This window comes from Thalia democratica, chromosome 4 (genome assembly GCF_965202585.1).
Source record: "Thalia democratica chromosome 4, ktThaDemo2.hap1.1, whole genome shotgun sequence".
Taxonomy (NCBI): domain Eukaryota; kingdom Metazoa; phylum Chordata; class Thaliacea; order Salpida; family Salpidae; genus Thalia; species Thalia democratica.
The window spans coordinates 16799923-16814056 of record NC_139168.1 but is presented as its reverse complement, the minus strand read 5'-3'; the positions used below and the strand labels follow the sequence as shown (position 1 = coordinate 16814056).

General features: G+C 24.5%; 2 protein-coding genes across 2 annotated transcripts; both read right to left on the bottom strand.

Moving 5' to 3' along the window:
* Positions 1-825: 825 nt before the first annotated feature.
* Positions 826-3480, bottom strand: LOC145833080 (uncharacterized). The gene is made up of 6 exons (XM_082940279.1): positions 3366-3480; positions 2893-3131; positions 2629-2717; positions 2405-2513; positions 1026-1431; positions 826-971 (listed from the first exon to the last, which is right to left on the bottom strand). The coding sequence occupies exons 2-6, from the start codon at positions 2974-2976 to the stop codon at positions 826-828; spliced, it is 834 nt and encodes a 277-aa protein (XP_082796405.1). The 5' UTR covers positions 2977-3131; positions 3366-3480.
* A 5197-nt stretch (positions 3481-8677) lies between these two features.
* LOC145833079 (semaphorin-1A-like) lies at positions 8678-12858 on the bottom strand. Its single transcript, XM_082940278.1, has 11 exons — positions 12852-12858; positions 11663-11777; positions 11370-11445; positions 10859-11068; positions 10507-10624; positions 10308-10433; positions 10035-10129; positions 9421-9656; positions 9132-9266; positions 8846-8986; positions 8678-8693 (listed from the first exon to the last, which is right to left on the bottom strand). The coding sequence occupies exons 1-11, from the start codon at positions 12856-12858 to the stop codon at positions 8678-8680; spliced, it is 1275 nt and encodes a 424-aa protein (XP_082796404.1).
* Between the last annotated feature and the right edge of the window lie 1276 nt (positions 12859-14134).

Below are 14134 nucleotides of genomic sequence, written 5' to 3'. Positions count from 1 at the left end.
TATAGTATACGTACTTAATGTTATAAAAACTTATTAGATTTCGTTTTTTTAACTTAATCTTTTACAGAGTAAATTACAAAACTACAAATGCTTATAATTGCAAATATATAACGTTTGAAAAATTATATATACAAAGTCAAAGTATTAGATATTAACTGTAAAATAATAAGTCTTGTGATTCAATCAATAAAACGTCACATTTATGGATGAAAATATATTTAAGTAATAAAAAATACTAATAGTTTTATTCACTACAATTTATTTAAAGCAATAAATTTAATTTAAAAAAGAATTTAAACTAACAAAATTGTACCAAAGTAAACCAGCCATAAAACAAGTTAAAAGTACATTTATAAATTTTTAATAATCATTTTTATGGAATGAAAAATCTCAGCACAATTAAGATCAATAAGATTTAAAACAGAAGCAGAATACAATATTGTATAAACAAAAAGTCTAAAAACGTATACACAAAATAAAACTTTACTTTATAAACAATGACTTAATATAAAGTAGGTTTGAAGTTAGTTTGTATAAAAAACTGTAGTTTGAAATCAAAAAAAAAAACTATCATTAGTTCAAAAATTCACCCGAGGTCTGGAATCGCTGACTGAAATTTTTTTTATGGCAACTAATCTATAAATAAGGAATCATAGTTTTTTTATGCAGTAATCTTTGACTTGCTTTCCTAAAATATAAAAATACTTTATAGATTGCAACTAAAATGATTATTTTATGTATTGCTATTAAAAGCCATGTTTTAAAAAAATTAGCCGTTTTTCTAAAAGCTGAAGAATTCGAAGCTTGATTAATAAATCTTTTACTCTAATCATTCGGAGTATGTACTTTGTGTACAACAAAGCTAGGGTTTTGTTTAACAGGACATTTTTGAGTATTTAAATCAAAATAAACACTCGGACTATTTTGATCAACTTTGTCCAATTTTGAATATCCACTGTTATAATCCTTCCCTGTAAAAAAAGTTATATTGAAAATGTAAGCAAAAATATAAATAAAATAATTACCATTTAATATTCGATGTGCTTCGTATTTTTGATACTGATTATTTTGCATTGGTCTTTTACCCAAACTATATGTAATGGCTTGTTTATTTAGCTTCTGATAATTCATGGGTAAAGTATTTTGGGCCATGTTGATCTTCTTTTTGTCATTAAACACAACTGCATTAGTCGGTTTAAAATTTAAACTATTTTGATAATTATGAAAATGTTTATTTGGAATTTGAAAAGTGTGATAACGTCCTATTGATTGAAAATGTTTTTGGTGAAAATGTTGGCTGCTATGAGATCGATACAGCTTAGGGTGCACAGTTTGGTATGACGTAGTGTATGGCAAAGTGTGTTGTATAAGAACTTTTTCATCACCTTTTATTGCATACTGCTTACTGTTTGGGTTACTAACGATATGGTACTGTGAAAATTTTATTATTTAGATTATAACTTATTAAATTATTGTAATTATGTTTTTGTTATCTAAAATAATTTTTATGAACTTTACGGTCTGTACTTAAAACTTACTAAGACTGAGAATATTATACATTAAATGAATTATTATATAGTTTTAGATAAAAAAAAATAAACGAGGACAACCAAAACAAAATCGTTTACAGCTCGTCATTTATAATGTTTTTAAATATTTACTAGAAAACATTCATCTTTTACTTAAAAAATATTTTTTTTTAACCTGAAATCTGTTTTAAAGAACTTTTCAAGTAGGTATGCAATTTTTTGTATTTATTTAATTTTGATACTTAGAATATATATTTCTTACCTAAAAATACTTGTACATATGTTTCATAAGACTAGACAGCCTTAATCATCAGCCTTCAAGTGAGCTCAGTAGAAGATGTTCAAGTTTGAATAATAACCTTATTTATATATATATATATATATATATATATATAGCTAGTGAAGTTTTTACTTAAGAAATTGTAAAGCGTTGCGATATTGTATTTTTTTCAAATAAGTTAACTCCGTGTTGTTCATCTACTTAATACTAAACTAACTTTTGAGTTTAATATTCTAATTGAAAACTATATTTTTGAAATGAACTAACAAACAAAAAATCTTTTACTTAACATATACTAACGTTTTAAATATTTAATCGTTTAAAAGAGCATGAGTATTAAACTGTTCTGTATCAACAATTTCTATAAATTTTAATAAATATATTTTTTATTGATAACAGCAACTGTCAAATGTTAACACATGCACTTTTTTATTAAATTAACTTTTAAACTCTCAAGAGTAATAAACACATACAGTTATATAATTGATCAAAAATCACCAATATTTAAATGTTTTTTATAGCAAACTTCTATTAACCAGATATTTACTTAAATATGAATTTCTTAAAGGTGTAAAAAAGTAGTAAAATGTCTCACTTTGGAATTTTCTTTTTCTGCATCAATTAAAACGGAACTTTCTTTTATGGGAGTATGAACTGAACCATCGAAGCTACTAATCTTACTGCTTGCATTGCTTTCACTATAACTGTTAGATTTCCAACTTGTAGTTATGTATTCATTACTTTATGTGTTTTTACTTGAAATTAGATATGCATAAAAGTTTATAAAAAAATTTAATTTAAAACAAACAATAGACGAACAATGCAGTCGATTCGCTTGTAAGCCTTTTTCTACTCGTCAAAATTTTTCTGCTCAAAGAACTTGAACTAGTAGATCTCGAATGTTCAGACTGTCAAAATTAGATTATTTTCTTTAAAAATTTATATTAATTGTAATGTACAGCTTTTACAGTGCAATCTGCTAAACCAAAGTTTTATGTAAAAAGAAAATTGTTAGGTGTTTAACCAGTCCTTTTACTTATAACCTTAAAATAAAGTTAAATAAAAAACAGTTTCAGTACTAACCGTAGTACAAAAGTATATGTTCTGATTTGTTCTCAGTTTGTCACATGGATTGCAACACAAAAATATTGAACTTGTCAAGACCATTCCAATGAAACAACCAATGCAAGCAGTGAATATTGGTTTTAGGTTTTCAATACTCGCTTTTGGTGATTTTGATTTTCTAACTTTTGGAGGAAGAATGTTATCACTTGTATTCAAAGTAAAGGTGCTGTTATATTCTTCGAAAGTGGTCTTAGTTGCTGTTAAATTAGATTGATAACATGTTGTTAGTAATTTATTATTTAATGTCGGCAGTTTTTTTCTAAGGCTGTGACTAACAGTACGTTTAAAAAAAAAATTCTATGAATTCATTTAATGATTCAAGTGCCTTTAAATTTATAACTGTTTATTTTTGATATGTGTAAAAATGTTTTATATATTTGAATGGCACATGATTGTGGGATAAAAACTTAGCTTATTTTACAAAAGCTTACCTACAGAGTATCTTGTGCACTCTAATAATCTCTCGCTTCCATCAAGGTCCTGGTCTCTTGATATATCGTGGACAGTAGTGCCCTGGCACAAACGTCCGTTCCATGTACAATAAGGGTCCTTTTTTTCCTTGCATTCTAGCTCACAATCGACACTAATGTGGGGACATAGGGGTGTAGCTATGACGCAATCGCTGAACGTCACAAAAATATTCCCTGATTCTTTGTTGACTAGTAGTGACATCACCCTTGACCTAAAATATCAAGTAATTTCCTAAATTTCATCTTTTTTGGTACAAAAGTGATATTTATAATACACAATACTTAAGATAGTAGAAAAATTTGAGGGATCAATATGGTCGAATAGATAAAGTTTGAATTAAAAAAAAGAAAGTATAACATAACAAACTTACAAGTAAAAATAAACATAATACTTACTTATTACTACCACATACTTCAGCATCAAAGACTTTTCTCCTTTCCAGAACAAATTTTTCATCAGTTGCAGACAAAAATAACGTTTTGATTATTAATCCACTTTTAGTTCCCAACCACATAACTGTATAATGAAGCTTTTCTGATGAAATAGAAACTTCATTCTCTTTTACTATGTCTACAAGGATTGCTGTATATTCATCTCTGTATGTTTGTATTCATTTAATGAATAAATAGTATACTTGTTTCACTAAAAAATCAAAGTTTTGTTTTTTGATAGTTCTATATAATTTGATTTTTTGTTGTATTTAGAGTAATTCCTTCAAATTAAATAGTGTCTTACGAGAGATAAACATTAACTTATTTGTTTTTTTTGTAGCAACACAATTAGTTCTTAGTTTAGTTTTAACTACAACGGACATTATTTGAAATAAAATTATTAACTCAACGGTAGTTATCAGTATTCTGCAAGGCATAGTTATTCTAGCCATTTTTAAGTTTTAAGATACTTTTTAGTATTTTAAAATACTAATCTATCAAATGAAAGCTGCTAATAAAAGTGTTTTAAACTACAGTCTCACTTAAGTATAAAAATTATATATATATACATATCTTTTTAAACCATTCCGATGTATAGTTAAGCTGAAATATATAAGGGTACTTATTTTTAAATTTCAGTATAAGTTTTAAAAACTTTCAAAAAATAAATTTAAAATGTGCTAATTAACAAATACGTTACGTTACATAGCAAAATTTGCATTTCAAAGTTGTATTTATATTTACAAGTTACCAAGATTAATGGTAGCTAAAATTATACATATTTTTTTGCTAACATATTCAAATTTATCAAGTAGTTATCAATAAAGTGGTTTATAATAATAATAGAACAATTTATACTAGGTCATTAATAATGTTTTAGTATTAAAGTAAAATTTTGGTTAGATTTCATAAAGTTTATATATCTAAATCTATATTGTGCTAGTAGTAAATTACAAACAACAGATTTTAATGTGTTTTACGGTTTTTTAGCTGTTTTATATAACATAGAAGTGACATGTTGTAGTAAAAACTTCGTGTTTAAAATTTCGGGCAAAATTACTTTGGTTTTACTACACTTTGTTAGTGGTAATTACTAAAGTAAGAGGACACAAACTTCGTCCTAATTTTTGTGCAACAAAGTAATTTAAATGCTTATAAACATGTTTTTTAAAGATTTTCTTTTTGTCTAATACGATTTTTATAGCCCTTACTCAGTAAGCCGCTCAATGATAATATCACATAAGCAATTCAATATAAGTTTCTAAACGTAACAAGTAGAATACGTTTGACATAATTACGAGCTTCAACTAAATAGTTGTTTTCTGGTTTCTAAAAATAGTAGAAATTAACTTACGTTTTCATGGTTAAATGTAACTTGAGATTTTAATTTAAAAATTGCCAAACTTCAAATTACGCTGCAATCGAATTGGAGAAGGTATAATACAGTTTAAATAGTTTAAGATTTAAAAAACATTCAAAATAGGAATATCTGATTTTCTCGTATCAAATCAGTAAGCAACCATGATTAACTTGTTTTTATTAATTGTACTTAAAATGTTAATTAATTACTTTCCTACAGTAAGAACAACAACTGTTTACATAAAACATCGAAAGTTATTAAAAAACAAATCAGACTAAAAATTTTGATTTGTAACCCTATAGGTTGAAGTTCAAGTGCAGAATTTAAGATGCTACCGTAAATTTTAAATAAAATGAAGTTCATGAGTGTTTTTTTAAATGTTTAGGAAATGAATATACGCTGGCTACATACTATAAAAGTGTACATTAACGAAACTGAACAAAACAGTTAATTCAAAACTTTATAAAATATTTATCCTTAAAACTAGTTTAATTAATTATAATATAAAATATTTTGATTATTCAATTCTGTTTTTATTAAACTCATTATTTAATTTCTGTATTAATTATTACTCCCATTTTTAATATTTTTTTCTTATTTGAAATATACATTGTATAATAACTTCTCTCTGTTAAAGTATTTAATTTAAAAGTTAATAATGTTTTGACTATATAATACTACTAAATATAGTTTATTGTTTTTTTTAGTTTAATAAATAATTTTGTAAACCAAACTTTTTACTGGTGAACTTTTAAAGCTATTTTTAAAAAACTTAAATTTTCATAAACAAATGAAACTATATGTTATACTGGAAATCAAAAACATAAATAAAAACACGATTCTGCTAGTAATTGACTTTTATGCATTTTTTATTGTTAATACAACTATGGTTGATTATAGTTGCAACTAAAACTACAATTTAATTTTTACGTCATCGCAATAAACAGGGAAAGTTTAAATTTGCCCTAGTTAAATTCATGTTTACAAATAAAATTTTACGCGCAATATAACGTATTTATTATAGTACATATATATATGTTAACAAAAGTGAAACTTCAGTTACGAAATAAACTTAAATTTTGTGAGCTGCTGCAATCATTGCAGCAAAACCTAGTCACGATCATTTGTAATGTTTTTTTTAAAGAGCTCTGAAACTTATAACTCAACAAGAACCAAATATTTTTTCAAACTGTTCAATAAATAGCGTTTTTGATTTAAAAAAGAACAGTTAAGCCAATTTATATGAAAACAGTACTTTAGTTAAAAAGAAACATTAAAACTAAATTATAAGATTATAAAACACTATCACACAAGTTAAAGCTAAGTTAACTGATTAAAAATTAAAGTAGTTTAAAACTACTACATAAGTTAAAAATATATAATAGCTTTAGATATGAGCGATAATAGCTTTAATGATAACTAAATTATAGATTCGTAAAGTATTTCAAATAACGTTTTTGCTTAAAAAATTACAAATATAGTTTATAACTACTTTCGCTACGTATTAAAATTTTTATTAAAAGTTTAGCTAAAATTTTCATTTTTATTTTATGTTCTAGGAAACGAATACTACAGCTGTTCTAACATGTATTCAAAGCCATAGTAAAATTTTAGTTAGAAAATTATAAACTTTTCTTTAATAGTTTACTTTTTACTATTGTAAAATACAAACAGTAAAGTAAGACTGTACTATTTTTTTTTTAATTTTATATAACAGTATAGTCACATGAATTTAAAAGATTAATCACTGTTTATAATGTTGTAGAAGCCACAATTAAATAAACAAAACAAGTCAAGTGACTTTCAACACAAATCAGATAAAGATAATTACTTATATAATTAAAAGGTTCAGCTCACGTGTAGATTTAAAACCTTTAATTTTAAGTGAATAAATACGGATGAAAAGGAGTATAGGATATTGTTAAATATTTTTTTTAAACTCTGCATATTTTAAGATGTTTGCATAAAAGCTTAATGGTTCACGACACAAACCTTCAAAAAAAGTTTGGTTTATATCAGGTTTCTATTAAAAGGGAAACTTTTGAATTTCACAGTCATAAAGATTTTACTGTTTAGCTCGCTGTTTCAGTATATTTAGGACTATATTTCACAAAGTGGGCTATCTCAGGGAGCAATAACTAGTAAGGGGTGCGAAAAACTAAAAAAAAGAGACAAAATATAATAAACGGTCTTCTGTTTTAATTTTTTGTCAAAGGGAGCGCTTATTATAATGAACTCTAGAAACATTTATTTAAACTAAGTTATTAACGAAAAGTTATTCTATAAAATAAGTTCATTTACAACAAAAACAAAACGATAGGTCTCTTTTTATAAAAGATTAATTGAAAACTTATTAAAAAGTAAAAACATTCATAAATGTCAAAAGTTTGAGATATTTTATACCAATTAAGCAAAATATAGTATTAAGTTAAAACATTATATTAAATTATTTTTATTAAAATTCTAGTTTCCGTTTTTTTTTTCAACTAACAGTACACATGTAATTTATTTTAATAACTAGATTTAACGAAGCACATTTGTGAATATTAAGCATAATTATATGTGACAACTGAAGTCAAATCAGATAAATTAACACGCGATTTGTGTTTAAACTTGAAAATTACATGTATTATGATGAAATTAACATGATAAATACTTTTACGTTTTAAGCTGATTAAAGTTTATTGAAAATTAAACTAAAGCTTCACTTATAAAACCTTTATACGTTTTAAGAGTTTACTTTTATATGTTTTATGTTTAAGTTGAAATATTCTTGATTGTAATCAAAACTGAAACTTTAGTTACGAAACAAGTTTTAAATCTCATGTGCTGCAATAGAATTGCAGCAGAACGAAGTCATGATAACTAACGTTTAAAACTTTTCAGAGAATTTCGTAACAAGATACGAATATTAAAACTAATCTGTCAAATAATTATAATCAAATTAAGTTAGAATACAGTTGCTTATTATATTTCGATATAACTTCAACTATAAAAGCTAAGTTACTCTAATTTAACAAAAGTTGTAAGTTTTTAAGAATAGGTTAACTTAGAAGATTAGATAAAGTAAAAAACAGTTTCATTCTAAGGAAAGCTTTATTAGTAAGGCTGCAAATTTATCTAAACACGGTAAATCTAAAAATATCCTAATTAAACCATTATTTTTTCGATATGAAAAGTTTAACTTAGTTTAAAAAATAAAATATCACCTACAAAAAACTTAATCTTAAACATTAGAATATTATGACCTCAGGATTTTATCAATGAAAATAACTTTTTATCTCCTGATCATAAAATACAACAAAAAATTTCTTTAATATCCGGTCTTTAACATATATTTTATAACATAATTAAAGTTTTATGCATGAAATGTAATATCCGACAGATTTCGTTTAAAAAAGGTGTTTTATTTACGTCATAATAAAAGTGTTTCTTGTTTATAATCTGTCACAAAGTTTAACTAACTTTAGATGTATAAAAATTAGTTTTTGGACGACCTAGAGAATTAATTTAAGCATAAGTTTGTTTTAAATCAATAATCTTGAATGTTTACACTACAGTTAATACTTTTATTTACATGAAATAAATAACTACTTTTAGTAATCTACATGTATTCTAGTAGTGTTAGTATTTGTAGTATTAAACTAACTTTTGTGATATCATAGCTGGTTCAGATTTCAGAAAATTCCAAGATTGGACTCTATCTCTAGCTATAAAATGAGTTTTTATAAAATTTTCAGATTTTGCATTCATACTTCGGTAACCACTTTCAGATGTATTGAAGTCACATCTAATTTTTTAACTACTGATAAAAGTATTTACACAAACTATTAACTATTTTAGAATACGATTATTGCAGCATTAATTTATTATAACTAAACCAATAGGGTGTTAAAATGAACATTTTTATAAAAACTTCAGACTATGCCACTAACCTCGATATTTTAGGATATGGGTTATTTTTAATTGGATAAACAAATCCATCAACTTCTTCCATCAATGGACTTTCAAGTGCATTATTTATACCATCTAGTTTAAATATACATACTGCTGATGCGTTAATGAAGGCACTGTAAAGTAAGATAATAAAGTTTAAAAATCAACACTTAATTTCAAGGTTAGGCAGTAACAGTAAAAGAAAAAAAATGTATTAAAATCTTGACCTTTTAGAAACAATACCCAAAATATAGTTTTTTTAGCTGAAGTTCTACAAAAAGTACTTACCTAGAAATTTTCATTACAGCAAACACAACATTTATTTTTCCTTTAACTGATGTTTCCAATGTAAAAACATCAGACACTGAAACTAATTCCTCGAGGTACAAAGAAGATTTTGACTGAACTGAACAACTCAGTCTAACTTTCACAAAAGAGCTGAATACAAATTGGAAATGATTCTTACCACCAACATCTTTGTAGACATCATTCTTACATACTTGTGAAACTGTGGCCATGTATTTCTATAAATAAACACATTTATATATTACTAACGTAAACTAATAAGAAATGTCTTATTAATTGTTATAAAGCTATTGCAATTTAAAAAATTAATAATTAAGTATAGGTAAATTCTATAACAATATAAATTATACAAAAAACGTTTATATGTAACCCTTCATAAATATACTAAAATAAGGATTTTACGATTGTTTCAATTTCAACACTAATGCTTCACTATTAATTTCACAAAAAAAAACTATAAAGTTCAAACACTAAGTTTCATGATTAAGAAAACATATACATTCGGAAACTTATATTTTTAATCACTAGAAAATTTAGTACTTTTTTTCTAATTTTTAAAACAAAATAATTTAATTTATAGCAACAATTTAACTTACGTTGTCTCTAGATTCTACAGCTGGTTCATTGAAGAATGTAAATATTTTTCCGCTTTCTTTTGTTCCTTCAACTATTCGTATGAACTTCGCTCGATCTGGTTTAAAAAAAGTTGTTTAATGTTTTAAAATAGATAGTTTAAGAATTTAAATGTTACTTTATAAGTTTAGTATCAAAAATCATCTCAACTGTTTTTAGCTACAACTACATTTATAGTGATAAAAATAGAAAAGTGAGAGCAAAAGTTGAATTTTCAATAAAGTAATTATAATTACTTCTTGTGTGGTCTTTTGTTGTGTCTTTTGCATAAGTTTTCAAGTTTCTTTCAGGGTCGTTAGTATTAATTTTTATCATTTGAGATCTTTTGTGCTTGTACGTAAATCCATTATAGATTGCACCGTCTAAATAATAAATATCTTTACAGTTAGAAATAATATGAAAATTATAATAAAAATAAACAAAATAAAAACATACATGATGATAAAGATACCATTTTATCACTGGGAAAAGCAGAACAAAGCTTGTAATTTCTGTCATTGTATTTATTCAGCGATTTTTCATGTAGTTGTTTTAGAAGACCGTTTTCACTTAACTGTGTAAATTTCTATTTGTTACTGATATAAACACAAAAAAGTTAAAATTAATAATTATCCTATTTTTCAATCATTAATCAAAAAACCACAAAAGTAGTTTAAAAAAGTTGTTATTGAAAATACTTTTATACATAACATGTTTAAAGATATAAGTAATTTTTTTTATAGATGTTTTTAAATTAGGTTAAAATTAAACTTTTAAGTTATTTGTAACAAAAGAACAAAAATTAAACCTCAAAAGACAGTATTTTCGGTTTAGCGGCGTGCGAGGAACATGCTATCATCTTATTGGTCGGTTTGTTATCATTCTCATGATTTAATTGGGCCATAGTAGTCACGTGATTGAGGCAATCACTTTCTCTCATGCTGCCTTCTTCTATTGAACTTTTGTGTTTTTCAATGCAATCGTTGAATGATTGTTGATCAGTACTAAGCTTAAGTTTCTGAGAAATAAATAAGTAGTTTTCACACAACGCATGCTAAGTAGGTAACCAAGTTATTATAGCATGGTGTTTAATTTCTTACCTAGCATTATTAGTATTGTTTACAACAACTAAATAATTTTTATGAACTAAACAATACTCGTTTTATAGCAATCAGATTATTAAACATAATAAAGATACTTAAAGGTTAACTTAAAATAGCTTTATACATGCTTAATTGCCTGTTAAGTTTGACTATTAATTCTTTTTACTGTTTAGAATATATTTGTAATACTATATAAAACCTTATACTTTAACTTACTTGTGTATAATATAATTTTTTATTGCTACTTTTTCCAATAACTGATTTCGGTATGTCTATCTTAAATATTCCGTTTCTATAAAACTTATTTCAGTTAGAAACAGAAAAAAACAATTTGTATTTAGTTCTACATTCAATTAATTAACACTAAAAATAGTTTTTAAGCTTTTTTCATCCAGCATGATTTTATAAACTATAGTTACAAAAAATTATAAACTAAAAAAGTTAGTTTAAAGTTAAAAAACTATTATTTTTTATTGCATATTTTACATTTACAAATCTATAGTGTTTACCTTGCATGTACAAATAAGTAGTTATTTATTTCTATCAATCCATGCAAATCAAACAGCTGATGAATTGAGGGTTCACTTGAGTTTGAACCAATGAAAACAGAGTATCTCTCAGAAGCTGTTAGTATGTATTTTAAAGAATTAAAACACATATTTATATTAAAAACAAATTTATAGAGTTATTAAAAGCTTAATTTTATCATTTAAAAATTGTTTTAGGTTGAAGGTTTTTTTTGTTAGTTGACTTAACTTTCGTTTTGATAATACAGTTCTCAGAATAGTGTGTTATGTTATATGCCACTATAGTAATTACTAAAAAATAGTCTAGCTTATTTAACAAACAAACACCTGCTTCAAAATTGTACACAAAGTAACGCTTGAATACTTACGAATAAGTTGTTATATGTTATTCTGAATATTGCACGTGCTATCCAGGTGCTAAATAATCTCTTTTAAATGAAGTTCTAATTATTACTTACATACTTTTCTATGCCTTTTTTATATACACGCTGTTTTCAAAATTTAGATTTTTAAATATTTTGTAAAAAACTTAACTTCAAAATAAGAAAACTTTTTTATAAATTTTGTTATACAAAAACAACCCTTTTGTAACATCTTTGTTTTATTTGTACATTTTGTAAAATAGTATTTACATTTAAATTTACTAGGCTTAACATTATGTCGGTAAATCTAAAAAAAGAATTTGGAAAAAGTACACTTTTGTTTTTGTAAAAAATTAAAAGAATTAATGTAGAATCATCATTAAAAAATTAGAAGATTTACCAAGGTTTACTTAAAAATTTCAAAAACAGTTTAATTAACTAAGTTTTGTTTTGGTTAAAAAATTGTTATATAATCATTACTGCTGTGACAAACTCTAACTGTAAAATCTAATAAAAATTTAAATTACTTATTGCATCTGTATTGGTTAATGGCAGCTCTTCAGTAATGAACGATGAATTAACGGTCAGAATAATAACAGCTGTTATGATGTATGATTGAAACAACATTGTAAAATATTGCTTAATGAGCATATTTCATTTGTCACATTTACCTTAAGAATTAATACCTGAAAAAAAAAAAAATTATAGAAATAAAATAGCAGTACTTGTAAATAATAAAAATAATAATAAATTTAATTCAACAAAACTAAATAACCAGTCATTTTAAACAAAAAACTGTAATAATTAACTTGCCATTTGAAACTAAAAAGTTTTACAATATACAATATACAGTCCAATATATTAAGTAGTTTTTGTTGTTTATAAGTATAACAGTCTAAATAGTAATTGATTGTAATTTAATAGTAATTGATCTAAACTTGTCATAACTAATTTAATACTAAAATCTTTGTGTTTAACTTATTTTACCTGTAAACAACTTGCTATACTAAAAAGAAACACAACGGTATAATTAAAAAGCAGTAACACATACAAAAGAAGAATCATGACTGTTATTTCTGAATTAACATTAAATTAAAATTTCTTTACAAATGGCTAACTTTTTCTAAATACTTTTACAGACTGACTTGTATTCTATTTAACGAAATACAAATAGTAAATATACAATAATTGTTAATATTTTTTTTAAAACTTTAGGTTTACTCCTTTAATACTTACACAGTTATTTAAATTATTTTAGGCAATAAACAACTAGGGCTAGACATATATTAGTCTCCACAAATTATTAACATTTGTCAGGTTGTTAATTAGTTTATACTATGTTGTTTACATACCGTGTAGTTTTTGTTTTAATTTTCACAAAAATTGAGATAATGCAATATTTTATCTTAATAAACACGTTCATAAAATTATTTTACATCAAGAAAAATATTTAATTTTTTAACTACTAATATTGTTATTTTATGTCGTGCATATACATATAATTTTTAATTTGATGTTTTTATATTTCGATTTTAAGTAATTAAAACATTTAACTTTATGATTAAACATGAATACATTATTTAAAACAAAAACTTTTTAAAGCAGTTCAAAAAAAAAAAATTCCAATTAGTAATTCAAAAACGATTTGGTTTTGTGTTACTAATTGAAAAACTTAAGTGTTTTTATTTGGTTTTTGTAACAACACCATGTACAGTTGTTTTACTCAAATCTACTCTTACTAAACAAATTACACGCTACTAGGGTTTTAAGTTTAAAATTACATATGTAACTTTAATTTTAAGTGTTTGTGTTGAAGATTAAAACATCATTTAAAATATAATTGCAGCCTTAAGTTATTTAAATGAAAATAATCGAAAGAGACAAATAGGTATCGTTTTGTGAAAAAAATATATTAAAATTCAATTCAAACTATGTTTTCAAACGACGTAAACGACCGATGTTTATGTCCATACAATTGGTATTTTGGACTTTGTTAACAGCCAATTTAAGTTTGTTTATTTTTGAATTTGATATGTTCAAAATAGAAACAAAACAAATAACAAAAAACATTAAACAAAAAACAAAGATATAC